Source organism: Pelmatolapia mariae, linkage group LG10_11, assembly GCF_036321145.2.
Source record: "Pelmatolapia mariae isolate MD_Pm_ZW linkage group LG10_11, Pm_UMD_F_2, whole genome shotgun sequence".
NCBI lineage: Eukaryota > Metazoa > Chordata > Actinopteri > Cichliformes > Cichlidae > Pelmatolapia > Pelmatolapia mariae.
The window spans coordinates 2,258,564-2,286,208 of NC_086236.1; the positions used below are offsets into that span (position 1 = coordinate 2,258,564).

Sequence of the window (27,645 nt, forward strand, 5' to 3'; positions counted from 1 at the left end):
GTCAGGCTGTTTAATGTGAATCATCTCCTGCTCTGTTTAACATTGGATGGCCGGTGGTAGCAGAGTGTCTGCGCTGCACCGCAGTTTAGGAATCATTTATGCTAAACTATGAATGGACCTTGAAGCAGCAGTAAACCCTCGGTCAGCCTGTAAAGCAGCTGGATTAGCCCGCTGCTGTTTCATTTCGCAGCGGGTCCTCACAGAGACAGCAGAGCGCGCACAAACACGCAGAGAGGAGGGGGAGCTGCTGCCTTTGCGGAAGCCAGTGGAGAGCCGAGGCGGCGCTAAATCAAATTACCATACTAACTAGTTCTCTGTGCGCCGATGTGAGGGAAACAGCCTGAAGAAGAGCCTCCGTTTTAAAGTCAAGACACCTACGAGTCCGGCCTCATTTTGTTGGGATCTTCCTGCCGTCCGCCTGCAGAGGAGATGGGGGACAAGGCGGGCACCAGGTAGGACGGCTAGGCTATAAACGGCTAGCTGCGGGTTAGCGTCGGTTCTCACGCACTTCGCTAGCAGCCGTGCTAGTGGCCCAGGCGGAGGAGTTTCTCCTCTTACCCCGAGCATCAGAGATTTACCCGCTTAATTAGCTAGACCCGGGCCGAGACCAGCGAGCGAGCCCTCTGGTTCTGGTCCGGAGCTCTTAGAGCGATGACCTCGTTCGCAGGAGGCGAAGTTAGCACAGCAGGGTGGGGTTAGCTATCCGCGGCTGTGGTGGAAGGGACGGCGTTCCAGCGTCCGCTCAGAAATCTGTCAATTTTCAACATCCCGCTAACGTTTCCGTTTGACTGAAAAGCACACCAAAAATGATCAACTGTTAACGCCCACCGCTTAATCTAGCACAAAGAAAAAAACGGCACCATATTCGTGTAATTCTACACCACATTTGGGTGTTTTAAAGAGGAATTCCCACGGTGTTTGTCCAGTAAAAGACCGCTGAAACGTTAGTGGGCGGTATCGACATGTAACCTGAAAAACAGCATTTTAACTCGAGATTTGTTTAAATTATGGAGGTTGTTCTTGTTCGATTCAGTTCCAATGTTTACAGTCAGCTTTTATGAAACGTAAAATATTAGAGTGTTGTGTATTCTCGTTAACCAGGGGCGAAATGTTAAAATGAAGTGTTTTTGAATGGAATTTGGTACGAAGGAGCGTATTGGTGGGCTATTTAGGTTCGCTTACCTCCATCACCGGCTTATTTCGGTTTTCTGGTACCGCAGGTTCATGCCAGTTAGCTGTAAATGTGTTTTAAAGACGGTGGAGGTTTCGTTTTCGGACATTTGTGAGTTCTGGTTCCTGTTTCGGGCCGATCTACTCGGTGTGTAGGCACAGCACATCGACACAAAGTGATTGTGGTTTCTATAAAGCTCAGGATGCCCCCCCTTCCCTTTTTGTGTGTTTACACCCCCAGTTAATTGGGTTAGCACTGCTGTGGATCAGCGTTCCTTCCCGTGTTTTCGCCTTTATTCCTTCTTCTGCAGATTCCGATTAACAGAAGAGACCCAGAGGGCTTAACTGCATTAATCCAACACACACAAATAAGACTAATGATGAGGAATAACTGTTATGTTTTTGTGCAGCTCATCAGATCCCGTCCTGTTGTAATGTGATAGGAATACAGGGCCTTTAAAGTCAGGTTCAGCTCTTTCCTTTACTCCAGCACATGTAAGCTGCTGAAAATGACATTAAAGTGCTGACTGCTTCAGGCTGTTTACATCCACATCCTGCGTGTTTCTCCTCTGTGAGGTCAAGGTTTGTTGGATGTACAGCTTTCATGCACACACAAATGATCCGTTTCCTCATGTGTAGCAGCTTTTTGCTATAAAATGCTGATCATCGCCGCTGTTTTTCATGGATTTTCCTCTAACCGTGGGGGGGGGGGGGGGTTGCGAGTCAGCCCAGCCCATTCCACTTGCAACTTAACTTTCCTGCCAGTTACTTCCTGTTAGGAAGCAGGTGGAAAACTGGGAGGAGAGGAAACGGGCAGGAGGAAAGACCAACGTCATAGCTGTTGAAGAAATGGCTCTCACTGACATTCACGCTCGAGCTGCTGTTAACAGATTATACATCGAAGCTGCATGTCGAGTGGCTCTGTGGCACTTTGACTGTTTGCAAAACACCAGCCAGCAGTGGAAAGTTTTTCTCTTTGACCTTTCACCTTTTGTACTGACAGCTGTGAAGCTTCTCTCCTCGAGTTTTGTACGACTAGATTAGTAAGTGTGGCTGCGAGGTGTAGCAGCGAGCCCAGCTAGAACCAATCAAATCCTGATATTTTGTCTGTGTGTCACATTAAAGACAAAAAGGCCTCTCCTTCAGAGGCGACGGCTCAGGAAAACTGTTATTTCACGCTTTGCTTCCAGTTGTTTACCGCAGTGTGTCAGGTTTTGCATGGCTAAAAGAATCCGTTTTAATTGGCTGTTGTATTGAGATCATCTTCAACACCTGTGTCAAGGACGTGAAGCCGTTACGCTTTACCAGACTCATTCACAAAAACAGCAATTTTATGTCACAAAACACGTGAGCTGCGTGTTTACAGCTCGCTCAGCTGCTTAGTTCTTGCTGCTGCATGACTTTGGTGTTCCTAATGTATTTAGTCATATCGGAAATGGTGCGTTGCATAAACTCGACCCTGTTTTCATGTAAGAGTCGCTGGTTTTGTAAGAGGAGTCTGGTAGTGGTTCTCAGCGGTTCCCACAGATCAACAAATGACACTGACTTTGTCCCTCGTTGCCACATTTTTCGTGTAAACACAAGGTTGGCGTGCTCTCAAAGCTCCAGCTGTTTTTGTGCTCAACGTGAAGTTTAGATATCTGGAATTATTGTCACAGCTCAAACTTCTAATTATTATTATTTATGTCTGGTTGTTGTTTTTATTATTATCAAAAATGGCTGACCCAGCCCTGACCCTCTTCATGCTGCAGACACAGAGATGAAAGTGCAGAGAGAAAGTAGCAGTGTGTATTTGCTCTGCATGCAAATGCAAGCAAATGATTTCTTTTTGCAAAAAAAAAAAAGTGGTTGTGTTATTTTTAGCTGGAAACAAACAGTGATGCACTTCCTGTTCTTCAGCCTGCTTTTAATTTGTACAAACGTACGAAACACTGACCAGGTGTGAAACGTCGTACATCAGCTGGAGAAGTTCATACGCCCAGAAATCGAATTCAAAACCAACTAATATATACACGAGCCGCAGGTTTCTTACTCAGGGCATCAGACTTTGCTCAAAGGCAGAGGAAGAGTCTGACTCGATGGCCTGTACGAAGCTTTAACATGTGACCTCAAAGTTGGTTCGTTCAGAGCGCCACTAAATACACGAGTGTTTCTAACGTCGGGTTTTTTCAGGGTAAATGTTAAAAAGGACCAAAACGACGCAGCTCCATTTTTGACCTGCCAATGATAAAAGCTGATCAGAAATATCAGGAAATGAAGAATAGCTTTAATGCTTACATCCCATATGGCTTTTTAAAGCTCCGCTTCTTTCTCCAGGCGTAAATATTTAATGGGAGACATAATTGCAATATTTATTTATTTATTTTGAGGGACTTCCTGCGGCCTAAAGCTCCAACATTGGAGCGACGCTGATCGATTTCAGATTAATCAGAATAAAAGGGGTTTTTTTTAGAAGTAATGAAGAAAAATAAGCTGTGACTGTTTCAGGCTTTAGCGTCTCCATAAAGTGTCCAAATTATACATTTTTAATTCATTTTATAAACAATAAAATGATTCTTATATGTCACATAAACATGAATTTGATGATAAAAATAACTGTTAGTTGCAGAGCTGATTGAACGCTGAGAGGATGGAAACAGCAGATACTGGAGTACTTTTTCCTGCTGTAGTAACAAAAGTAACTGATGCTGGATCAGGACATTTAAAGGAAAATAATCCTCAACACAAAGCTCAGATATTCACTTTATTGTTGAATATTTTTTTGACAAAAACATCAAATCGTCAAATCTGACTCTCAGAAAATGACACAGACGGTTTGTTTTGTTGGCGTTTGTGTGTCTGAAGCTCAGTTACAGGTCTGTAGTTTAATACCAGCCTCAGAAATCCCTCCCTTTCATCACCTTTCTCCCCTCATTCTGCACTAATTTTAGTTTTTCCAGGAGCAGTTGTTCGACTAATTGGCTGATTACTAATGAAAACAGTTGCAAAACCGCCCACAGTTTAATCATTTAATCTGAATCAGCAGTTTGAAAGAGGAAGAAAACAGCCTGAAGATGAACGTCTAGTTTGAATCTTGCAGAATAACTTCCTGGTTCCTCGCTCAGCTGCAGAGTTTAAAATTTAACTTTCACCCTGTTTCGTTGCTCCGGTGGTCAGACCAGTCTGACTCCTGCTTATCTGCAGCTTCATCATTACAGACTCAGCTGAAGGCATCAGCCTGACAGGAAGGGCGGGCTGAACTGCCACAATAAGAGCCTGCTTGTGCGCTTTGTTCCTGGGATTATTTCTGCTGCCACTAAACTGTGTTTGTTGGGTGTAAATCCAGAGGAAGGTGTAACTGAGGCTGGCATGCATGTGAAGGCAGGTGGCCCTGAAACACGAGTGTCTGTGGGCGGCAGGCGCTGCAGAGGAAGTGCAGCGACGGTGGCGTCCGGCAATCATGAGGAAGTTTTGTCAGAGTGTGAAACGCAGCGAGCGTCACGCTCCTGCTGCTCTGAGTGTTTGGCTAATAAACAGCACTGCACGAGACGCCGCCGCTCACTGAACTGTGACCGAGAGGAAACCTGGTTTCCTCATGTTGCGGTCCGACCTGCTTCCTGTCCTCCACCTGCTTGTTCAGGTACTGCAGCGGCTGTGGTCACCCGTTAGGTTTTATATACGAGTTCGTGCTCGTGATTTAAAAAACAGTCGCCTAAATTATGGAGCATGAATTTGAATTTGTGTCATTTGGAGCTTTTTAAAGCTGCTCAATTTGGTTTGAAGTCCTTTCCCATCCCAGGAGCTCTCTGGTGATACTGAGCCTTCTCCAACACAGTGCAGCACCATGTCGGAGATCATCAGATGAAGATTTAGGATTCATGGCTGCAGACTCCCAGCTCTCAGAGCGGTGCATGGAGCCGTTCTGAGCCCATCGCTCTCCCGTTTCAGCAGCTGAAGCTCCGAGGGTTCTCTGGTTACAAACAATTAAGAAGAGAAGATCTGCACTCAGACTCTTCAAATCATCTGAAATGTTTTTAACACCAGCAGCTGGGTAACACGATCCCGTTGTCACATGGCAACAGTTCATGTTCAGACATGAAGCTTCACGTCAGCTGCTTGTCTGAGCGAGCGCCGTCCCTGCAGACCTCCCCCCTGCAGGTGGAAGCGCTCGCTGCGACGTTCTCCTGTTTACGGGATCTCTTTCCCTCGACGCCAGCTTTAGCCTCACGTCGTCTTATCATCCGCTGACACAAATACAAATCAGAATATTTGAGTTTTGGGGCCACACTAACTCTCACTGATGGGTTTGAAGCTTTGCTGAAACATCTGACTGTATTCATTTTAACCAACTCATAAATGCTCCTTATCCTCCTGATTTATTAATCACACCAAAAGTGAGGGTTTTTAAAAAATATTTCCTGTTCATATTAAACATGAGCTCGGTGTCTGCAGCGCACTAAACACAGTTTGTTTTTTTCTACTCTGGGATCTGTATGATGTCACAGAGAAGCACAGAAGCCCCACCCACTGTCCAAAGCATCTGTTTATGCTTGGAGCCAGGATAAAGGGGGTTGTTTGCCCCTCAGCTGGCTTCCAGAAGTTAGCCAGTCAGATGAAAGCTTGTTGGAGGATGAACTAAAGGGACTGCAGCAGGCTCAGAGTAAAGAGGAAGGAATATTTCTGAACTGTGATTCATGTAAAACTGCTCTGGTGGAGTCCCAGAATAAAAACATGGAAACGAGCCACAGAGGTTCCCTTTACCTCGTTCAGCCACAATAAGAACCAGCAGTTTTAAAATGAAACCAACATGTCTTCCAGAATGTAACCATTTCTACCCACTGACTGCAAAAATAATACAAATAATATGAAGGTGCCTGAATTATAAAGACCACAGAATAAAAATGCAGCGATCGCTGAATGAATCGCAGGAGCTGCAGCGACGCTGAGCTGAAGCACTACAGCCTGACTCCATGATGGACGAGTGTTTCTGCTCAGCCTGGACACAAACACTGTTGCTGTAACTTCGTCAGTCCAGGAAGCATTTCAGGACGAGACGTGTTTATATGTGCACAGCAGGGCCCTTCATCACCTCAGATTTAACGTTGGAGTCGAGAACAAAACAGGCCTGCTGTTCGTTAAGGTTAGCAGCTCAGAGGGACGTTTACGACTTCATCCTGCGGCGTTCATCAGTGCGAGGATACGAGCGAGTTTTTCCTCCCAGTTTATCTCTACCTGCAGAGCACAGAGTTAAAATACTGGTCCATAACACACGCAAACCACAAGCCCACCGTCTGCTCCTCAGCAGGCTTCCAGAAGCTGACCAATTAGAAGAAAGAATGATGCAGGGCCTTACAAGTTATCCAATTCTTACAGCAGCCCCGCAGTAACCAGCTGATGGGCGAGCAATGAGCGGCCATGACGCTAAAAGGTGCTGTGGTCCCAGAGCTCCACTGTGTGGTTCAGCTGACACACAAACTCAGAGTTTAAGGTGGAATTAAAGGTAAGGCAGCGAGCTGAGGAGCTGAAATTAGCAGCGGCTGAAATAAGTCGATGAGCTCCAGCCGTGCTGCTGTGATTTGTAATGGTTTGAGAGGTGCTGGCAAGCTGCTGCCATCATTGTGGTGTGATCTGGCAGCCCTGTGGGCCTCTCTGGAAGGTGCTGATAACTGGTATTGGCACAAAGTTTGGAAAACGTGCTCTCAGATAATTGGGATGGAGGGTGACCCACTTAGCTCCAGCTTGTTCCTCCTCCTGCTTTTAGTTTGTTTTCTGATGGTGAAGTCGCAAAAATGCTCCTGAAAAGAAGCAAAATGTATTCATTTATTTCATATCTGAAGCCTCACTGAACAAAATAACTTTATTAATAAGAAGCAGCAGACAAATATGGGCAGAAGTGACAATTTAGACTCGTCCAAAAACCATCCGTGTCTTTAAACAGTCGTGTGTGCAGCGGCAGGACAAACACACACTTTAGTCTTTTTTTGTTGTGCTTTCCTGGGACCACTTCTACACACTGACCTCATTATTGGAGACTGTGGCCACCAACATACACCAATGGGAGCAGGAAACATGTGACCGGACGCAGGTCCATTATAGTCATCACACCCCGCCATGTCTGCCCTCTGCCTCCTTTGCAGCGTTTGCGTCTCGTCGAGTCGTCGTTCCTGAAAATTAAATCAGATTTCTTTGGGCTGGATGTGCAGAGGTGCCGACACAGGTGGACGTGTGAACCGCTGCACCGTGGAGCCGTGTTGTTTGCCTTGGTTCCACCTGTATCCTGTTTGAAGTGTAGAATAATTAGTGGATTCTGGCCTAAAAAGTCACTTGGACCGTTTTGTTCTGAGCAGTCGAGCTTCATTTTCAGCAGGCTTGTGTAAATATCAGGAGAAAGAAATGCATTAATCACCAGGTTTAGGCTACGATTAGTAAACAGTCTCGGTTAGTGAATCTCGCTCTTGTAAAATGTCAGTAAGTGAAAATAAAAGCAGAAACAGCTGATGTCTCTGACCTGGGATAACTTTCTGTGCATGAATGAGCAAAATGACACAGTGACTCTGTTCATCCACTAATTTATTCATTAATGGTAACATTTTAAACTTTTTCTTCAACTCTGTTAAATAAAACAGTTTCTGCATTATTAGTCTGACATCAGTCGCCTCTGGCTTTGAGAAGCCGTGACCATCCTCTGCTGTGGTGTTTGAGGGTAATCAATAAAGAAAATGATTGCTGTTATCGGCCCTAATTGGGAAGCAGATCTGGAACGGCGTGGCCTGAAGAGGCGTGGAGCTGAGCTGTGCGTGCGGTTCATATCTGCAGCTCATTACGACATGTTTTTGTTCTTTTTGGATTCAAAGCTGCAGATTAAAAAGCACCACAGCCGTAAATAAACCTCGAGCGCCAAAAACCGGAGCCGCAGAAACCTGTAAATCAGTTTTAATTCATGCTTTGAAGTGATCTAAATTTAACCCGAGTGTGGAAAGCATCAGCAGCTGTGACAGGAAGCAGGAGCTGCTATGAAGCGTTGCTGAAGCAGGACAGCAGCGCCTCGTCCCGGCAGAGGACGATGTCTGAGGTGGCGAGGGCCTGGAGGAAGTGACCATTTCATACAGATGCTGAGAGCCTCGGTGCTTCCTCACACAGCTGCTGAACTGAGGTCATGTTTGGTTTTCCAGGCCTTAAAATGAGTTCAGCTTTTCAAGGTGTGTTGGCACCTGTGGTGGTTTTTCATCACATAACTAGACTGAAAAGACTCCAAACGGCCATCGGCCGTCAGCCACAGAGGCCACGCCCCTAATTTACAAACTGGATGCAGTTCAAACTGATGAGTTCTAAAAACATTTACCTGCAGTTGTTATGATGGAGACAATTAAAAGTTAGAGATTTTAAGATATTGTTTGGTCTGATTGAGTCCTGAAGCCTCAAGTGGACATTAAAGGAACTGCAGCGGCGTCCTTTTTCAGCTGACTGATAAAATTCAGCAGCATGAAAAGCATCAGCGTAACACACGGGATGTGGCATTTCTGGTTTGCACTGTGGGAGGAAACCAGAGTGGGTGGAGCTTCATCACTGTGAGCAGGATGCTTTTGGCACATTCGTCATTGTCCAAGGTTGAACTTTGGTCCTGCTGCGGTTTGTGTTTGCAGAGCAGAACGAAGACTGCGGTCACAAACTGAAGGTTTAGTCCATCTGTGCTCTCTCTGCAGGTTATTGTCAAAAAAGCTGCGGTTCGCCACACCTTTCAAGGTTTTCCATTAGGTCATAATGCGATGTCATCAGACTGCATGCCACCAGTTGGCTGGTCAGTAGCGTCACTCGGTGAGCATCTCGTTCACGAAAATCAAAACCACCATCTTTGAAACCCGGCAATGCTGTGACGACAACCAGACACGGCCAGTATTACCGGACTGTAAGCAATCCGAGTCGGCGCTGATCGAAGAGGGGCTAATGTTTACTTTGGTTTATTGATATAATTACAAAATCGTGGGTCCAAGCTGCGCCTGGGACAGATTTTGGGAGATTAGTTTTTCTTTGGTGCTTCTCTTCTCTCTTCCACCACTTTTTCATATCAGTTGGGAAATGGGCAGTCCACTGCCACCTTGTGTTTTGGCAGTGAAACTGCAGCCATGCTAAAGCCTCACTCTGTTGTTGCAGTGCATTGATTTCAGCTGCGGCTCATACAGAAAGGTCTAGACTCAGTCCTGGTGTCGGCGTGTTCAGATCCTGTGGCGTGTTTCTGGTGGTTGAAAGGTTTCGCTCCTGGTCCAAATGTTTGTAAAGGTTTCAGTGGCATCGCGCAGACTTGGGCTTACACTCGAGTAGTTTAAGTGATTGTGTTAGTTAACATCCACCTGTTTCCCTGGTAAAGCAGTGCGGTGACATCCCATAATAACCCTAGGTCATGTACGCTGTTTTTCATCAAAACCACTTCCCCCCCACCCCCAACCATCGGTTTCAAACAAGGCCACTGTTTATTTCGACACAGCAGGAAGCTGCCACACTTCCTCGGGTAATTTTTCACAGAATTGTCTCACCCACACACTCTCGATGAGCTGCAGCAGGTCTGAAAACCTGTTCGAATCGACCGCAGCGCTCCTCGGTTAGCGACAGGATTCAGCCAGAAAAAACAAGCTAACCTTCTCTTTCTTTCCTCCTCTCTGTCTCCTCTTCCCAAACCTCTCAGAGTTTTCAAGAAGTCAAGCCCCAACTGTAAGGTGAGTCCACGAGTTTGTTCTGCAACATCTGACACTGTGTGAGGAAGCATTAGAAACCGCTCTCCTCCCTCTGCCACCTAAAACATGAAGCTTTGTTCATACTGACCCTTCAGATCGCAGCATTTCACTCAAACACCAGAGTAAAAAACAATCATAGAATCAGGGGATTAAAAGCAAATATACAGACGTAAGATCAGAAAAATGAGCTGCCAAAGGGAGCGATTCAAACCACTCATTATGTGATAGAAGATGAAGCAGGCAGAGCAGCTCCACAATGAAGTCAGATAGTAAACTGGGACGTCACCAGTGTGACCAGTTCATCCAGTTTTAATTTAAATATTTCTTAAGGAGAGAATCAAGATAAAGATTAATATTCAGTGTTATGCAGTCGTTCCTTTACTGTTGCCTCCAAATTCACTCCCTGTAAGAATGTTTTGGTTCAGTGTGGTTAAACACTCGGTCAGATCGTGCTTTATTCTTTTTATATAGTTACGTTTTTATTTTTTTAAACTTCCTTCTCTGAAATGAGTGTCGATGGGGAAGTTTAACATGAGCTCACACACTGCATGCTGTTAGCAGATTCTGTTCTTTTATGACTTAGATTAGAGAGCGTCCCTTCTCCCGGACCTCTTGCTTAGGGGTCGCTAAAGAAATAAACCCCATCACCTGTTTAAAAATGTGGCGAGATGCATGTTAAACACTCCTGAGACTGGTCTCCACCTGTGTGAGGAGCTTTTACACCGTTTTTTTACAACGTCCTGCAGCAGCTCTCTGGAAGGTCGGATGCTGTAGCCAGTGACCGCCTTCATACTCCAAACCAAAAACCTTCCATTGTTGTACAATGTTGAAACAATACAGAGACCAGCAGTTTATAAATCAATTATTAAAACATATAACAGCACATCGTCTGCAAACGTGTGCACAGAACTGTTGATCTTTGTGTTGGGATCAGGAAGAGAAGAGGTCAAAGTTATTCCAGTAGGATTTATCCAGTTTTCACTGAGCTGTTGTGATCACATCTGGATTAAATAAACTAATCCTGTGATTGGTCTGTGCAGTTGACAGTTTACTTGGGAAAGCGAGACTTTGTGGACCACCTGGACCACGTGGACCCAGTCGGTGAGTCTGGACTCGTTTGTGTTTGTTTTGGAGTTTTTAGGGAGCACGGCTGCTGCGGTGCAGTGCTGTATTTACAGGAGTCAGAGATCCTGATCAGGTAAACCAGTGACCTTTGTGACTGTTTGTCTTCCTTCCTGCCAACAGATGGCGTGATCCTGGTCGACCCAGAGTACCTGAAGGACAGGAAAGGTAGGCGAGAACACCTGCACACATGTACAGGAACACACTGAGACTTTACTGCAAGATCTAAACGTTAAGTCTATAAAGCAAATGTCTCATCAGCCAATCATGTGGCAGAGTGTGCTGAAGCCAACTGTGCAGCGACTTTGACTTGTTGCTGTGTGTAAATAAACGAGAGTAAAATCCTCGTGCTCGTGTTGTTTCATCAACTTCCTGCTGACCTTTCTGTTCAGAGCTGAAGCCTTTGATTAATGACTTCCTGTTTATTTCTCAGTACTTTCATTTATTAAGGACACAAACGTCTCATTTGTCTGTTTACTGTTAAACAACTGTTTCAGAAATGTTGAATACAAAATAGACAAAATGACCTTTGTTTACATAATAAGCAGTTTCTGTACCTCTGACTGTATGTCAATAGTTGGAAAAACAGATAAATTACTGTTTGCCTGAACGTTGTTTTTAATGTTGCTACACAAACATCAGCCCAACAAAACCCAGAAAGCAGCTCAGCTCTTATCCTGCGTCTGCTTTCCTGTCGTATCTGCTCTTCCACTGGTGGCAGTTTGTGCTGTGTACAGATAATCACTGTGAGCTCTAAACAACCAGTTTATCACAGTCTCTTACACTCGTGGACCTGCGTGATGTCACAGGGAGATGTCAGGAGAAGTCCTGTTGTTCAGTTGCAAAGGGCAGCCAATCAAAAGCATGATGCCTCAGAGGGGGAGGAGCTTCATCTCTGTGTCATGTTCGGGATGAGCTGTAAGGTTATTTTGAAGTGTGGCTCATGCAAAGCAGCAAAGGTCCACTTTACCTGTTCTGATGATGCATGGACTCATTTCACGCTGTTTTGTTCTATCGATGATTTTTAAGTTTTAATGTTTTATTGTTGAATTAAACCTGATTTTAATGAATGACTCGTTTAGATAAACTACAAACAGCCTCTTCTTCCTCCCCACAGTCTTTGTCACGCTGACCTGTGCGTTTCGATATGGACGCGAGGACCTGGACGTGCTCGGTCTATCCTTCCGGAAGGATCTCTACATCTCCACCTTCCAGGTGAGCTTCATCAGCCTACGCCTGAGCAGAAAGTTGAGTACTTTTAAAGATCAGACGTTCTCACTGTCGTCTGTCTCTCGGCGTCAGGCCTTCCCTCCGGTGCCCGAGGAGCGGAAACCCAACAGCCGGCTGCAGGAGAGGCTGCTGAAGAAGCTCGGCCAGCACGCACACCCCTTCTACTTCACCGTGAGTCACTGCTCCTCCTCAGGGAAAGGCTCCGTCTGTGGAGCTCGTGGTGAAGCTTCACAGACGCCACCAGGATTTGATTTTTAGCTCAGACGTCACGTCTTTATATGGTGTTTGAAGTGAAATACGCTCCATGTGAGTCTGTGGGCACTGACTCGCTGCTGGAGCCCCTGCTGGTGATTAGAGGAACTGCAGCTGGAGGTTGGAGGGAGTTGTGTACGGCGCACTATCGAACCTTTCTGCACCGCACGTGTGCAAGATATATAAAATATGTAAGAAGAAGAACAGAGCTGTTTAACCAGGTGGGAGCTCGGGGCCTCGATGTAAACATTTAAAGATGAGCGTATTGATCTTTGTCATCAGTTCATTAGCCTGTGTTTACCCAGCATCCATTAGTGTCTGAACGCCGTCTGCTGTGGCCTGAAAAAGCAGATCATTTATAGCCCGCTGACCTCGTCTGTCGGCTCTTTCCTCGGGCTGCTTCAGCCCGGCGTCGATATCAGGACGAGCGTCAGACGTGTCTCGTGATGTTTGCTGATCGCCAGCTTCCTGAAATAAACAAGGAGATGCAAATGAGGAAGAAATGAGACTTTGACTTCCTGTTAGACTAGAAGTGACACACTGAAGGGCGTTTCCATCGGAGCGCAGTTCCCTGTAAGATCAAGAACCCTTTGAGGAACTCAGGAAGTCACTCATTACACTCATTTGTTCTGGTTTCCTCCTCCTTCACATACGGTGGAAATTTTATTGCACTTTTTTACCTTCCTGGAACTTTTTGGTTGAAAGGGGTTAAATGTATCACTTCTCCTCAGCAGGGCATTTATGAGGGAGCGTGACGGAGGACGTCCTTCAGGTCTCAAACTGTGTCATCTGTGGCGTTTAGTCTTAATGTGCACAGATTATTTTACTCGATAAAGCACGTCTGGCTCTGAGAAAATATCTGAGCTTCATGGGAGACTCGGATTCTTTACGAGAGTCGAGCTGAGCCAGGGCTGCTGGGAGTTTAAAGGTCGGCGCTCTGTGGGAAGCTTCGTAAAAACGGGCTCTGTTGTGTTTGTGGTGTGGAAACAATGAATGAACAAACTGTGAATCTGACGTTCTCGTTCTTCTTCTTGTTTTCCAGATTCCTCAGAATCTCCCCTGTTCAGTCACTCTACAGCCCGGACCCGAGGACACCGGCAAGGTAACCGAACCCCCCCAGCTGTGAAACGGCAGAGCACGGATGTCGTAAATTAGCTGTTCCCAAACGTCACACCTCAGTTTGAAATGTAAATCTCTGTTTGGGTCCACCCAAACCCGCCTGCCCGAGGGGATTTACAGGCCGGCCTCAGGGGGTCACATAGTAAACGCGAGGGTTACGTCAGGAAGGGCATCCGGTGGAAAATCTGTGCCATTCATCCGCTGTGGCGACTGCTGCGAGTTCAGGGAGCAGCTGAAAGCACCGCCTCCTGCTTCTGATCGTTAACTCGATGCTTTAACGACGAGTTCAGTCTGAATCTGAAGGACGAGAAATGAAAGTTCAAGTTTTCAGGTCCAGTAAATGATCTCAGAGCTGGAGCACCATCTCTGATCTGATTGTTCTCTGTGGAAGTCTGACGGAGGGTCTCCGCCCTGTTCACGTTGCATTCAGCGCCCCACCCTGCAGCTGTTTCAGCAGGACAATGCTCACGCCCACACGGTCAGAGCAGAGCGGGCTCTCTGGATCGGACGGCGAGCCACGCACGTCCCAGTACGCCACATCGGCACAACCAGTAACTGCTGCACCCATCCGGTTCCTCCACAGCAGGTCAGCAGACGGGTGGATGCCCATGTCATGTTCAGAGGAGGTTTAAATAGATTTTAAAGATGTTTAACAGTAGTCAGATTTAAACCCCACAGCCTGGTTTATTAGATCAGCTTCCTTTTAAAGACTTGATAGGATTTAAACTGAATTATAAAACCTGGCAACTCATTTCTTATTTGACGAAACGAGGAAAAAACAATCAGACTAACCAACTAGTCTGAAACTAAAACACTCAGATTTTAAGTTACATCTGAGGGAGAAAAGTGCATTGAGTGATCCACGCTGTTCGACATTTATCAAAATCATAAATCATCCAGACATTTTTTTTCTTCTTCTGCTTACCTGAAGTGGGAAAGCCCAGACCTTCCTCCCTCCACTTCCTCCAGCGTGTCCCAGGTCTACGCCGAGCCTCCTCCCAGTAGGGCATGCCCAGTGGGAACACGTGACCCAGGAGGCGACAGCCTTAGCTGGCTGCTTTTGATGTGCAAGAGTAGCAGCTCCACTCAGAGCCCGTCCACCTGGAGAAAGCTCATTTCTGCTGCTGGGATTTGTGATCTCATTCTAATGGAGTTCACAAAAGCTAACATGAAAGGATTTATGAAGCGCCATCTGGTGGCAGATGGCTGCATAACATTTAGGACACAATAATTTAACAGCACTAGGGATCAATTAAAATTTTGACAGTTAGATTAAACGACTAGTGATAACAGCGGTGATTGGTCCGCCAGTCGCACACATCCATAATAATAATAATATAGTGTCTTATGATAACAACAGCATAACCTTTGCGGCTGACTCGAGTCCTGCTGGTGTTGATGGTCTGACAGGTGGACCCACCTGCAGCACGATGATGATGATGCAGCCTTTTACTGTCGTGAGATTAAAAACCTGAATGTGAGACAGGTGTGAGGCTGAGCTCTCCTCCGCTCAGGTTACTTCAGCTTGTACAAAGATGAATATTCAAACCCTCCTCTGTTCTGCAGCTGTGTGTTCGACTCTGAAGCGTCGCGGAGTTCGCGTGCGTCTGCAGACTTCCTGGTTTTTAGTTGTTTATTTTCTGCGTCGGCTGATGTTTCACTGATCGGGCCCTGAAACAGCGGCAGGCATCGTCATCAACATCGTAGCAGTGGATGTGAGCGCTCAGTCAACTAAACAACTTGTTTCCTGTCAGTGAGGGAACAGTTCCCATCACTGGCTTTTTTCTTTTTGCAAATGCAGCATTCTGATCTGCAGAGTCTCCTTCAGGCCTGAAGACGTGCAGATCTTTTCTTTCTCACACATTTTGGCTCCTGAAACCTATTTTATTCCAGATTAACAGCCTGACGTTCAGGAGCTCCTTCCAGCGTTGACATGTTTGGTTTTAAACGGGGAGTCAGATGGTGTCGGTTATCTGTGAGGAGCGTCGCTGACAGGCTACGATTTAACGTAACGACCGCCTCAGACAGGCCGATAAACACGGCGTTGATTTTTAGCTGAAGCTGTTCCAGCGTCGCTCATAGCGGTGAGAGAGAGACGGGCACAGATTCAAACAGAGCGAGCGGTCTGTATATAAAACAGATAAAAACAGGGCTGCGCTCGCAGCGCGTCAGCACAGTTGAGGCGTTTTTATAAACACGGTGGCGCTGAGCTGTCCTCTCTCCTCTCCCTGCAGGCCTGTGGTGTTGACTTTGAGATCAGAGCTTTCTGTGCCAAGTCAATGGAAGAGAAGATTCACAAGAGGTGAGTTCAGACCTGCAGGAAGCCGATTTACGAGCTTCACTCAGGAGCTGCTTGGAGTTCAAACCCAGAGTAGAAATAACTGAGTGTGGGGATTAGCTTTAGTCGTGTAAACATGAACATCCACCAGTGGAACAGGAAATAAAAGGTCCACTTTAAAGCTTTTCCTGTGTTTCATTTCAGTCTAAAGCCAGCCTGTACCCCAGCAGGCTCTGTGCGGGGCTTTTATTTTGTAGACTCACAGTACAGTAATCTACCAGAGGCAGTAAAATGTCAGACTCGATGTTTACTTTAGGACAAGAGGGTCAAGAGAGGCTCTTCTGTGTGTCATACTGTGAGCCAGCCTCTAGTGGACGCTAGAGGAATCAGCGTGCTGAAGCGTGTGTTGTGTGCAGGAACTCAGTGCGTCTGGTGATCAGGAAGGTTCAGTACGCTCCGGAGAAGCCTGGTCCTCAGCCGATGGTGGAGACCACCCGCAGCTTCCTGATGTCCGACAGGTCCCTGCACCTGGAGGCATCTCTGGACAAAGAGGTGCGCAAACAGCCCCGATACCCAGAAACCACTCCTTTGTTTTTATGCTAATAATGGTGTTCTGTGTGTAGCTGTATTATCACGGCGAGCCCATCAGCGTCAACGTCCACGTCACCAACAACTCCACCAAGACCGTCAAGAGGGTGAAGATCTCCGGTACGCCGCTCTGAACTCTTCTTCTGCGCTTCTCTGCACGCCGTCATGTTATCAAAGTAACACCTCCTCTGTTTGTCTCCCGCAGTGCGTCAGTACGCAGACATCTGCCTGTTCAGCACTGCCCAGTATAAATGTCCAGTGGCTCAGCTGGAGGCAGAGTAAGTGTCCCTGTCCCTGCATGCTGGTTAAACTGGTTTAAACCAATGTTAATGAATGAAAATGTGATTGTTAGAGTTAACCAGGCTAAACAATGTGAGCTGGTTTAAAACCAGTGACAAAAGGTCATTGATGTTCACACCTGTTTAATGAGATTGGTGGAGGGGCGGGGTTTACCTGAACAGTTTGACTGACAGCAGCGTCTGGTCTCCACAGCGACCAGGTGTCGTCCAGCTCCACCTTCTGCAAGGTGTACACTCTGACCCCGACACTGGACAAGAACAGAGAGAAGAGAGGACTCGCTCTGGACGGGAAGCTCAAACATGAAGACACCAACCTGGCCTCATCCACCATGTAAAACACACACAAACACACACAGGTGTAACACACAGGTGTGTTTGCATGGTCATGTGACCACAGTGCTCCGTGTGTGTTTCAGTGTGAAGGACGTCACCAACAAGGAGGTCCTGGGGATCCTGGTGTCCTACAGAGTCAAAGTCAAGCTGGTGGTGTCCCGTGGAGGGTACAGCAACACACACACACACTCTCTGCTGACATCACTTCCTGTCCTCTCCAGCTCACTGTTTCCTGTAGCTGTCATCAGTGAAGTTTGGAGGTGTTTTTATCTTCCAGACGTCACTCAGTGAAACGCCTGAGGCCGAGCTGCACCTGAACGTTTCCTACGCAACAGTCTGACGTTTGTCCACGTTTACATGGAAACGCCACACGTGTGAAGCGAGTCTCTGATCATATTTGACTTAAAGAAGTACAAAAACCACATGAATCTGTTTGAAGCTTAAACACGGCCCAGAGCTTGAGCTCAGACTCCAGTCAGCTGAGGGAGGCTTTACAAAGTCATCCTTTCACAATAAAAGCCTGTGAGAGCTTAATGAGTCCCTCAGCATCTGTCTAGGACCGTAGTCCTTTATCTACTGTCTGTCTCGCCATTGGACTTTAAAGTCACATGACTTGTGATATTTACTGAGGGCGGCTGGAGGTGATGCTAAATTGAGCATCTCTTCATTTTTTTTTCACGGTTGGTTTAAAGACGATTTTCTCGTTTTTCGGGTGTTTTATTCAGAAAGAGCTGCAGGTGCAGCTCGGCCTCCACTTCCTGCTTCCTGCTCCACCCTGTTGGCTCGTTGCTGTCGTTGCTCCTCACTGTGTTTGCTTCCACTGTAGGTTTTTGTGAACCTGTCGCCTCCTGCTTTTCATTTCACCTCCCTTCTCTGTGTTTTTTGGCGTTTTGTGTGGCTCCGCCCCCGTCCCCCTCTCCCCCCTCCTCTTCTGTGTGCCCTCCCCCCTTCCTGCAGGCTGCTGCGAGGCTTATTGGAGAGGTAAATGGGACTGAAAGCCTCAGTGTTCATGTGGGGGAACCACAGCCTGGTGTTTAATGTTAACATGGGTTTCTAGGTGGTTGTTGTCACTCAGTAGTCAGTTTGCTCTGAAGTGAGTTAATTATCAGCTGTGGGGCTTTAACGGGCAGATTTATCAGGACATTTTTAAACTGTTGGTGGAAAAAGGAAGGAGGCGGGGTTTCCTGCCATGACGCCGTGCTTCCTATTTTCCAGGGACGTGTCGGTGGAGCTGCCCTTCATCTTAATGCATCCTAAACCTCCGGAGCCGCCGGCGTCCCGCCCGCAGTCAGGTGAGTCTCTGCAGCCTCGTATGCGGATTCACCATGGCACTGAGCGTCAGTTTCCATGGAAACGGCAGTGTGACATGTTTGTGTGTGTGTGTTTCAGCTGTGCCAGAAACTGACCCGCCCATCGACACCAATTTGATAGAGTTCGACACAAAGTGAGTTTCCAGACTTCTGCTGAGTTTTATTTTAATACAAACAGAAACCATGACAACCAGCACTAACATAACGTCACTGATTAAACTGAGCATGTGTGAACTACAGCACGCCATAACGTGGAACTGACTGGCCCTTACAAGGAGCAGCTGTCGGTGTTCAATACCCGAAAGTTTAAAAATCCCAATGAAACAAAAAACGGCTGTAAAATGAATCCATGAACGTGAACGGTTTCTCCTGTGAGAGCTGCGAGGCATGACGAGTGGATCTTGAATCTGTGAGGGCATCATTAATGCTGAAGGGTTAGGAGCTGCCGTCTGTTTCAGGAAAGTTCCAAAATGACAGCAGAAACATCTGGAGCCATTTACAGCAGCGGCAGATTCACAAACCCGGCGTGAGGTGGACAAACTTCACAGATGCTCAGTTCACACATGTGACGTGCTGTTGGTGCTGAATTCAAAGAGGGCTGTATGGAACCTTTCACAATAAAACTCTTCCTTTTCATCCTTCAAGCAGCATCTCGCAGGACGATGACTTCGTCTTCGAGGACTTCGCCCGCCTCCGGCTCAAAGGTGTTGTGGACGACAAGGACGAGGACTGCTAGGAGCTCGCCAACCCCTTCATATGCTCGCTTCAAAACCACAACACACACATACACGCACACTCACACACTGTTCACATTCCCCGGGGATGGATGAGGGTATATTTGGACGGAGGCCTCGGAGGGGCTTGGTGGTGTTCTTCCTCTCTTGCTTCAGCCATTCGTCACGCCACCTCCGCCATTTTTGCCGCCGTCTTCTCCATCTGTTGTCTCTTGTTTCTCTTTTTTGCTAGAAATTCTAAATGTTAAGCAGCTGCAGGACAGATGTTGGCGCTGTGGATGGGAACCTCTGCTGCTTGTCGTGGGCGGGGCTTTGAGATAGAAAGCAGGAAGCTAAAGAATCAGCAGCGTTCGTCCGCTTTGTTTTTGAATGTTTCCCGACGATCACCGTCCTGTACAAACAGAATATATATTTGGAAAAAAAAATTGTTCGGTGGTGATCGCCGCTTTCCTTCGAGTAAATCCTGTAGATAGTTTTTCTCGCGGTGGCTGCAGCGAGAGGAAATACACGTGCACACAAACACACACACTCAGAGAAGTCTTACAAGCGACTGAAGTTCGATTTCACCAGCATCCGCTCTCCTCCTGCTCCAACTGTCGTCCATGTTCAGAAACGTTCACCATGTTCTGTCGGCTTTTTTTAATTATTAAAAAAAAAACATTCCAGTGCGGACACTTCATTTAAATCCCAGAGATCATTTTGCAATCCTGTTTTTTAAGAAATTACATGAAAAGACGACAACCAAAACTTTATCCACCCTCTCCGTAAGTGGAGCTAATTTAACTCTTTATTTTGGTTTGGATTTAAACCAAACTGTGTTAAAGCTCAACAGTAAGCTGGTAGTTGTCTGAATACTGTTGGTGGTTAAGAGAATGAAGACGTGTAATTGCACCAATGTGACAGCGAACAAATTGAAGCTAAAAACAAAGCATATAAATTTGAGCTGTTACAGGGGGCCTGATCACTGAGAGTCACGATTCTTAATTTATATCCTGGGTTGTTTTAGTTTTCTCTGATGGAACTAAAGAACACTCTTGAGTTTAGTCACACTGGAATCTTTTTTTTTTTTCCCTTGAACTTTGGACTGGATTTGGAGGTCGAGTCACTGGATAGGTTTTTTACCTTTCTTTGATCTGCTTCTGTTTATTTCACTTCCAGATTTACAGTTAAAGTCAACAAAACTGATGCTAAAGTCTGTTTCTCCTGTTGCTTGTTAAAATAGAAACGGTCTGCAGCCGGTTTAACTCGCCATTGTCAGCTCATTGAAGGGAAACTCTGGTGCTCGTTGTTTGGTTTGTTGTCTTCACTCACTGGTCCAAACTCACTTTGAACAAGCATTTAGATGAAGTTAGTATGAAGCTTCACCTCAGAGTTAAGTCATCACAGGAAGCTGTGCTGTGCCTTTAAGGTTTCACTGTTGCCAACACGATGATCTATGAACCTTGGTGACTGACAAGAGCTCAGCTTTTTTTAAAAGAAAAATTGTTGGTTTAAAACGTTTGGGCAAACTTGGGATGTGTCAGTTTAGAAACACTGCGTGGTGTTATTTTTCTCTAATTAAGTTCATATAAGTTCAGGTCTTACATTTTAGTTTCAGGGGATAAACCATTAAATATTTTTTTAGTAAATATAACTTTAAAATTAATATTAACTTTTTAATAAAATAAAACAACCACATATTCTTATAATTTCTGATCCATGCCTTTTTGACTCAAATTTAATCCTTAAGAGCTTTTCTTTATTTTATTGTGTAGATTGCAAAGATACATTTTAAATTAATGTTGTCACCATTTTCTTTTCTGGAATTATTTCCAATCTGGTAACAAATATTTCTGTGGCCTTTACTGTTGTTTAGTTTGTACTGTGAAGATACAATATTTGGGGGTTTGTCCGGGATTTGGCAGTATCAGTTATTTCTAGACCATCAAACACAGATTACTTAAATCCCACTATTGTTTTGTTTGACACATTGAAAGATGCTGATGACAGTGAACAGACTTACTCACTTTAATGTTGACCTGTTCAAATTTGACTTCTTTCCTGTGAATGTTCGTATTAAACATGGTTGAAGTTTCTGATAACCAATTGGTCAATGATCCGTAATACTGCAGCCAAATGCTCAGTTTTTTTGTTTTTCCTACTCACAGTCTGTATGATGTCACACAGAGCAGATGTCCCTATTATGATCATCTCAGGACACAGAAACCATCTCATGTTCTGACCAGAGGCAGCCAATCAGAAGAAAGTTGTCTTACTTAAAGTGGAAGTGAGAGCTCAGTACAAGATAAGGATTATTTAGAGCTTTGAATCACGCAAAGCTGCTTTGCTAGATTCTCATAGAGTCCAAGAATAAAAATGCAGAGCTGGTAATGAGCAGTATTGATTCACTTTAAAATATTCTTCACACCTTTATTCTCAGTATGTGACCTTTTTTTTCCTCTTAGAAACAAAACATAATGATCTAAAAATGAAACCATAAAACTATATTTTTAAAGGTTGATGCCAAAGGAAATGTATGAACTTGAGAAGCTGAAGTTGTTTAAAATAGTCCAAAATGAACCAAAGCATCAAAACAAACATGCATAAAAAGACCACTCGGCAGTCGTGTTGAAGAGAAATGAACCGAAACTAAAGGCAGTGCTGTGCTGTGTAGTACCACGAGACAGTGCTGTGAGTCTTTGCTGGACCTCGATTTCAAATCTGGTCCAGAGTTTGGATTTAGGTGTTTTGGCGAGTACCCGGTCTGTGTGATGCTTGCCATAATGTCTACAAAACAGGAAGTGATTTCTGCTGGTGGGACGGACAGGGAGCAGCTTAAAAGTAGCTGCACATTGACTCTGCTTCATCTTGTGGTCCAAAGTGCAGCCATGCTGCTCTTCTTCACGTTCTTTTGAAACTTTAACTCATTTTGGAAGCTTTTAAACAGTTTTTAAAGCACATTTAGTTACAGGAAGTAACTTTAGGTGCCATGAGAAACATGACAGCCAAAATGAACCAATCAGCACCAGTGTTTCCGTTCTAAATCCACCTCACCAACATCCCGCCTCGCCCTCTCAAGACCATCAAACCATTTAAGTGATCTCTTTTCTTTCCTCCATCCAAACTCGGACACGATGTGAAGGACTTCAGGTTTTAGATGCCAGCTTTCCAAATCTGTTGCTTTTATTCTAGGCTTTATTATCGCTATTATTAATGTTATTTTGTTAATGATTTTTGGCCCCAAATCCCCGTACAGATCAACATTTCAGATGAACACGAGCACTGCACTTTCATTGGACGAAAACCCCGCAGAACTGCAGACGTTTTATTTCAGAAGACGAAGAAGAATGTTAGCATTTATTTTTCCCTAAAATTGTTTGTCGGGGTTTCACGACTTGAACTTTCTGTTTTGTTCAATTTTAAAACTGCCAAATTTCCCTCCTTCCCACCCTCCCTCCTTCCTTAGCTCAGTCAAACGTTACAGCTGCGACCCTAAAAGAAGACGTAGATGAAGAAGCCGACTCGGAGCATGATTTGAATTCCTTTGTTTGAAATTTTGTTTCCAAGCAGTGCTGTGAATCGTACGAGCTGTGATTCTGTCCTTATTTTGTCGTGCATATGTGGGGTAACTTTGCTAAGTGTGAAAATATTTTTGACAAGTGCCACGCCCCGGCCTGTGCGATGCTTACCATAATGTCTATAAAACAGGAAGTGATTTCTGCTGGTGGAACGGACACCAGAACAGATAGATCTATGATTATTATGCTTCTGATTATTATTATTATTATTATTATTATGGTGACTTCTTATTATTCTACTGTATCATCATTGCGACCATGATTATTCTCATAATCATTTAAGAGTCTATTGTTTCGCCATGTATTTTTTATGTTGAGATTTTTATTTTAGTTTTCTTTTTATTAAAGGTAAAAAGAACTAACAGACACCCAGGCTCTGCTTCGGTTTTTTTAATCTCCGTCGATGAAGCTGTGAATTATTTGTTGGCAAACAATCACATTTATATCTCTGAATAGACACCAGGTAGTCACATTTCTGATTTCGACCAAATAAAGTAGAGCAAGACAACAAAACAGGCTACAGTTACATTCTCGGAAGTGTGTTTGGAACAATTTATGACATTCTTCGGTTAAAATGTGAATTTTTTGTTTTCTGTAGAGATGACAGGAACTACAAAAAACACTTGGTCAGCATCAGGCTTTACTGTGAAGAAAAAAACATGATGGGTTTATGAAGACCAAACACTGGTTTTATCTCGAGGACCATTTAAGTCAGGGGTGTCAAACTCAATTGCACAGGGGGCCAAAACTCAAGGCACACTTTAGGTCGCGGGCCAAACAAGATAAACATTTATTGAACACACTAAAACAATGTTTTTTAAACATAAATATGAATAAAAACAGACAGGAATATTATTCCAGATTAAATAAACTTAAAAAAATTAACTTTAACTTTAAATATTTTGCTCTTTATAAAACTATATCCTGTCAAAATTATGCAAGTTAGAAATATGAACATGCTGCCAAAAACCCCAGAAAAAAATAAATGAAAGCAAACACAAGGTTGGAGCCGCATGTAGACGGAGCTGGGCATTGCTTCAGGAATGGAACTAATAAACTGTGTGGGCCATTCAGTGTCGTACTTTCCCTTGAGTGTATCATTACACTGCAGCTCCATCTGAATCTGCACAGGTGCAGTTCAGCAAAGTCCGCTGACTTGGTTCAACATTACTTGGCAACAGGGAAAGTGAGGCAGGTTGCACTGGTGCATTTGTGACAGCTTCACTTGAAATGCCTTCACCGCATCATACATGCCATGTCCATGAACTGACAGATTTCCTTGCTGAGCTCAAAAACTCTATTGAGAATTTTTATCCCAACTCAGCCAACGGACCTCTGTATGATGAGGAATGTCGGCAAACTCTGAATCTATTTCCCACATAAAAGTCTGAAATTGACGGTGATTTAAACTTTTAGCTCAGATAAAATTTACGGTTTGCGTCACGGTGATCATTACATGCTCCATTTTTAGGATTTTACCACACAGCGTTTCCTGGTGTATGATGCAGTGATATGCTGTTAACTCACCGGTACAGTTCTCCTCCTGCACCTTTACTCGCATCCTGCTGACTAGTCCGCTTTTTTCACCGCACAACACCGGTGCTCCATCTGTTGTAAGTCCAACAAGTTTGTCCCAGGGCAGTTTCATGTCGGTTACACTTTGACATACGTTTTAAAAAATGTCTTTTCCTGTCGTTGTCCCGTGCATCGATTTAATGTTCAATATTTCCTCTCCACGGATGAAGATGGCCAGCTGTGCAATGTCCATCATGTCTACACTTTCATCCACAGCAAGAGAGTATGCAATAAAGTTTTTGCTTCTTTCACACAACTGTGTTCTTAAATCAGTGGTCATCTCACAAACCCGATCAGCAATCGTATTTCTCCTCAGGCTCACATTTGCCAAAATCTGTTTTGTCTGGACACAAGAGTCGCACAGCTTCATCATGCAGCTCTTCAGAGTGGTACCGGGCTGATGTGGCTCCTCTGCTACAATAAAATTTGCTTTCACGACAGCTTCACTTTGTGATTTTTGCTCTGGTGAAACACGACTGCTGAAATGTCAGATTCTACTTTAGACTTCTACTTTCTGTAGTTTCTGCTCTGCATTTAGGTTTTTCAGCTTATCCTGACGTTTTGTCTCGTAGTGCCGTCTTAAATTAAATTCCTTAATTACAGCCACATTAGCTCCACTAATAAGACACACGGGTTTACCGGCAATGTCTGTAAACATATATTCAGTCACCCGCTGGCGCTGAAAGGCTCTGCTTTCAGAATCAACTTTTCTCTCCACCATTGTGAGCGGCTAGCTTCGCAATAACAGAAGTTTGACTTGATTGATGCGGGAATGTTCCCAGTTAGCCTAGCGTTCAGCAAGGAGGCTGCAGCGCTGCATTATGGGATCTGTAGTTTGTCTATTATTAGCGCCTCACATCGCCGGGCCATGCATAACAATAATAATACATCTATATAAAATGATCTCGCGGGCCAGATATAAATGTAGGCCGGGCCGGATGTGGCCCGCGGGCCTTGACTTTGACACATGTGTTCTAAACGTAGAAGTAAACTCTGCCGCTTTAACATCGCTGTAGTGCAGCTGCACGTCATTTCGCGCCAGTTTGCTGCATAGTCGCATTCTACAGCGGAAGATGTCGGACTCGGCTGAAGCGTGTGGCTGTTTTATGAAATGGACATATTCCCGTCTCTTCACTTTTCTGAAACAAGCAGACAAGAACATTACAGTAATATGTAAGCTATGTCCTGGGGAGAAAAAACTATCGGCTGCTGTTAATAGCACGAGTAATCTACTGAAGAGCCTGACACGAGAGCATAGACCACATGTGTCAAAGTCAAGGCCCGCGGGCCACATCCGGCCCGGCCTACATTTATATCTGGCCCGCGAGATCATTTTATATAGATGTATTATTATTGTTATGCATGGCCCGGCGATGTGAGGCGCTAATAATAGACAAACTACAGATCCCATAATGCAGCGCTGCAGCCTCCTTGCTGAACGCTAGGCTAACTGGGAACATTCCCGCATCAATCAAGTCAAACTTCTGTTATTGCGAAGCTAGCCGCTCACAATGGTGGAGAGAAAAGTTGATTCTGAAAGCAGAGCCTTTCAGCGCCAGCGGGTGACTGAATATATGTTTACAGACATTGCCGGTAAACCCGTGTGTCTTATTAGTGGAGCTAATGTGGCTGTAATTAAGGAATTTAATTTAAGACGGCAGTACGAGACAAAACGTCAGGATAAGCTGAAAAACCTAAATGCAGAGCAGAAACTACAGAAAGTAGAAGTCTAAAGAAGAATCTGACATTTCAGCAGTCGTGTTTCACCAGAGCAAAAATCACAAAGTGAAGCTGTCGTGAAAGCAAATTTTATTGTAGCAGAGGAGCCACATCAGCCCGGTACCACTCTGAAGAGCTGCATGATGAAGCTGTGCGACTCTTGTGTCCAGACAAAACAGATTTTGGCAAATGTGAGCCTGAGGAGAAATACGATTGCTGATCGGGTTTGTGAGATGGCCACTGATTTAAGAACACAGTTGTGTGAAAGAAGCAAACACTTTATTGCATACTCTCTTGCTGTGGATGAAAGTGTAGACATGATGGACATTGCACAGCTGGCCATCTTCATCCGTGGAGAGCAAATATTGAACATTAAATTGATGCACGGGACAACGACAGGAAAAGACATTTTTTAAAACGTATGTCAAAGTGTAACCGACATGAAACTGCCCTGGGACAAACTTGTTGGACTTACAACAGATGGAGCGCCGGTGTTGTGCGGTGAAAAAAGCGGACTAGTCAGCAGGATGCGAGTAAAGGTGCAGGAGGAGAACTGTACCGGTGAGTTAACAGCATATCACTGCATCATACACCAGGAAAGGCTGTGTGGTAAAGTCCTAAAAATGGAGCATGTAATGATCACCGTGACGCAAACCGTAAATTTTATCTGAGCTAAAAGTTTAAATCACCGTCAATTTCAGACTTTTATGTGGGAAATAGATTCAGAGTTTGCCGACATTCCTCATCATACAGAGGTCCGTTGGCTGAGTTGGGATAAAAATTCTCAATAGAGTTTTTGAGCTCAGCAAGGAAATCTGTCAGTTCATGGACATGGCATTTATGATGCGGTGAAGGCATTTCAAGTGAAGCTGTCACAAATGCACCAGTGCAACCTGCCTCACTTTCCCTGTTGCAGTAATGTTGAACCAAGTCAGCGGACTTTGCTGAACTGCACCTGTGCAGATTCAGATGGAGCTGCAGTGTAATGATACACTCAAGGGAAAGTACGACACTGAATGGCCCGCACAGTTTATTAGTTCCATTCCTGAAGCAATGCCCAGCTCCGTCTACATGCGGCTCCAACCTTGTGTTTGCTTTCATTTATTTTTTTCTGGGGTTTTTGGCAGCATGTTCATATTTCTAACTTGCATAATTTTGACAGGATATAGTTTTATAAAGAGCAAAATATTTAAAGTTAAAGTTAATTTTTTTAAGTTTATTTAATCTGGAATAATATTCCTGTCTGTTTTTATTCATATTTATGTTTAAAAAACATTGTTTTAGTGTGTTCAATAAATGTTTATCTTGTTTGGCCCGCGACCTAAAGTGTGCCTTGAGTTTTGGCCCCCTGTGCAATTGAGTTTGACACCCCTGGTTTAGAAGATAAATTATTGAAATTAAATAATGATATTCAGCAAGTTTAATTATTTTACAATGTAACGCAAATACATTGTAAGTAACTGTAATTAAAATACCTAAAAATGAACAGTAATTAGTTACTCTACTTTTTCAGTGGAAAAGTAATTTAATTACAGTAACGCGTTACTTAGTAACGCATTACACCCAACACTGATGACTGACTAGTTCTTGTATTAATGATTGTGAGATATTCAGCTTCTGAGCTTTGCAGGAAGAGTGGTAGATATAAAAA

The 27,645-nt window shown here is 44.7% G+C and overlaps 1 protein-coding gene across 2 annotated transcripts; it reads left to right on the forward strand.

Moving 5' to 3' along the window:
• The first annotated feature begins 140 nt into the window (after positions 1–140).
• On the forward strand, positions 141–23,068 carry LOC134638019 (arrestin red cell). Of its 2 annotated transcripts, none has more exons than XM_063488636.1 (16): positions 141–452; positions 9,830–9,860; positions 10,919–10,979; positions 11,124–11,168; positions 12,118–12,215; positions 12,303–12,401; positions 13,525–13,584; positions 15,836–15,903; positions 16,296–16,431; positions 16,503–16,587; positions 16,673–16,745; positions 16,960–17,097; positions 17,183–17,266; positions 18,315–18,391; positions 18,489–18,543; positions 19,055–23,068. In XM_063488636.1, the coding sequence occupies exons 1-16, from the start codon at positions 430–432 to the stop codon at positions 19,143–19,145; spliced, it is 1,224 nt and encodes a 407-aa protein (XP_063344706.1). In that variant the 5' UTR covers positions 141–429; the 3' UTR covers positions 19,146–23,068. The 2 variants fall into 2 exon arrangements, with proteins under 2 accessions (XP_063344706.1, XP_063344707.1); XM_063488637.1 differs by having other exon boundaries at positions 145–452; positions 19,058–23,068.
• The last annotated feature ends 4,577 nt before the right edge of the window (positions 23,069–27,645 follow it).

Coding starts and splice junctions, on each gene's coding strand:
- LOC134638019 (XM_063488636.1), top strand. CDS start 430: ATGGGGGACAAGGCGGGCACCAG. Junction 13,585..15,835: donor GACCCGAGGACACCGGCAAG/GTAACCGAACCC, acceptor CTCTCCCTGCAG/GCCTGTGGTGTTGACTTTGA. Junction 16,432..16,502: donor AGGCATCTCTGGACAAAGAG/GTGCGCAAACAG, acceptor TTCTGTGTGTAG/CTGTATTATCACGGCGAGCC.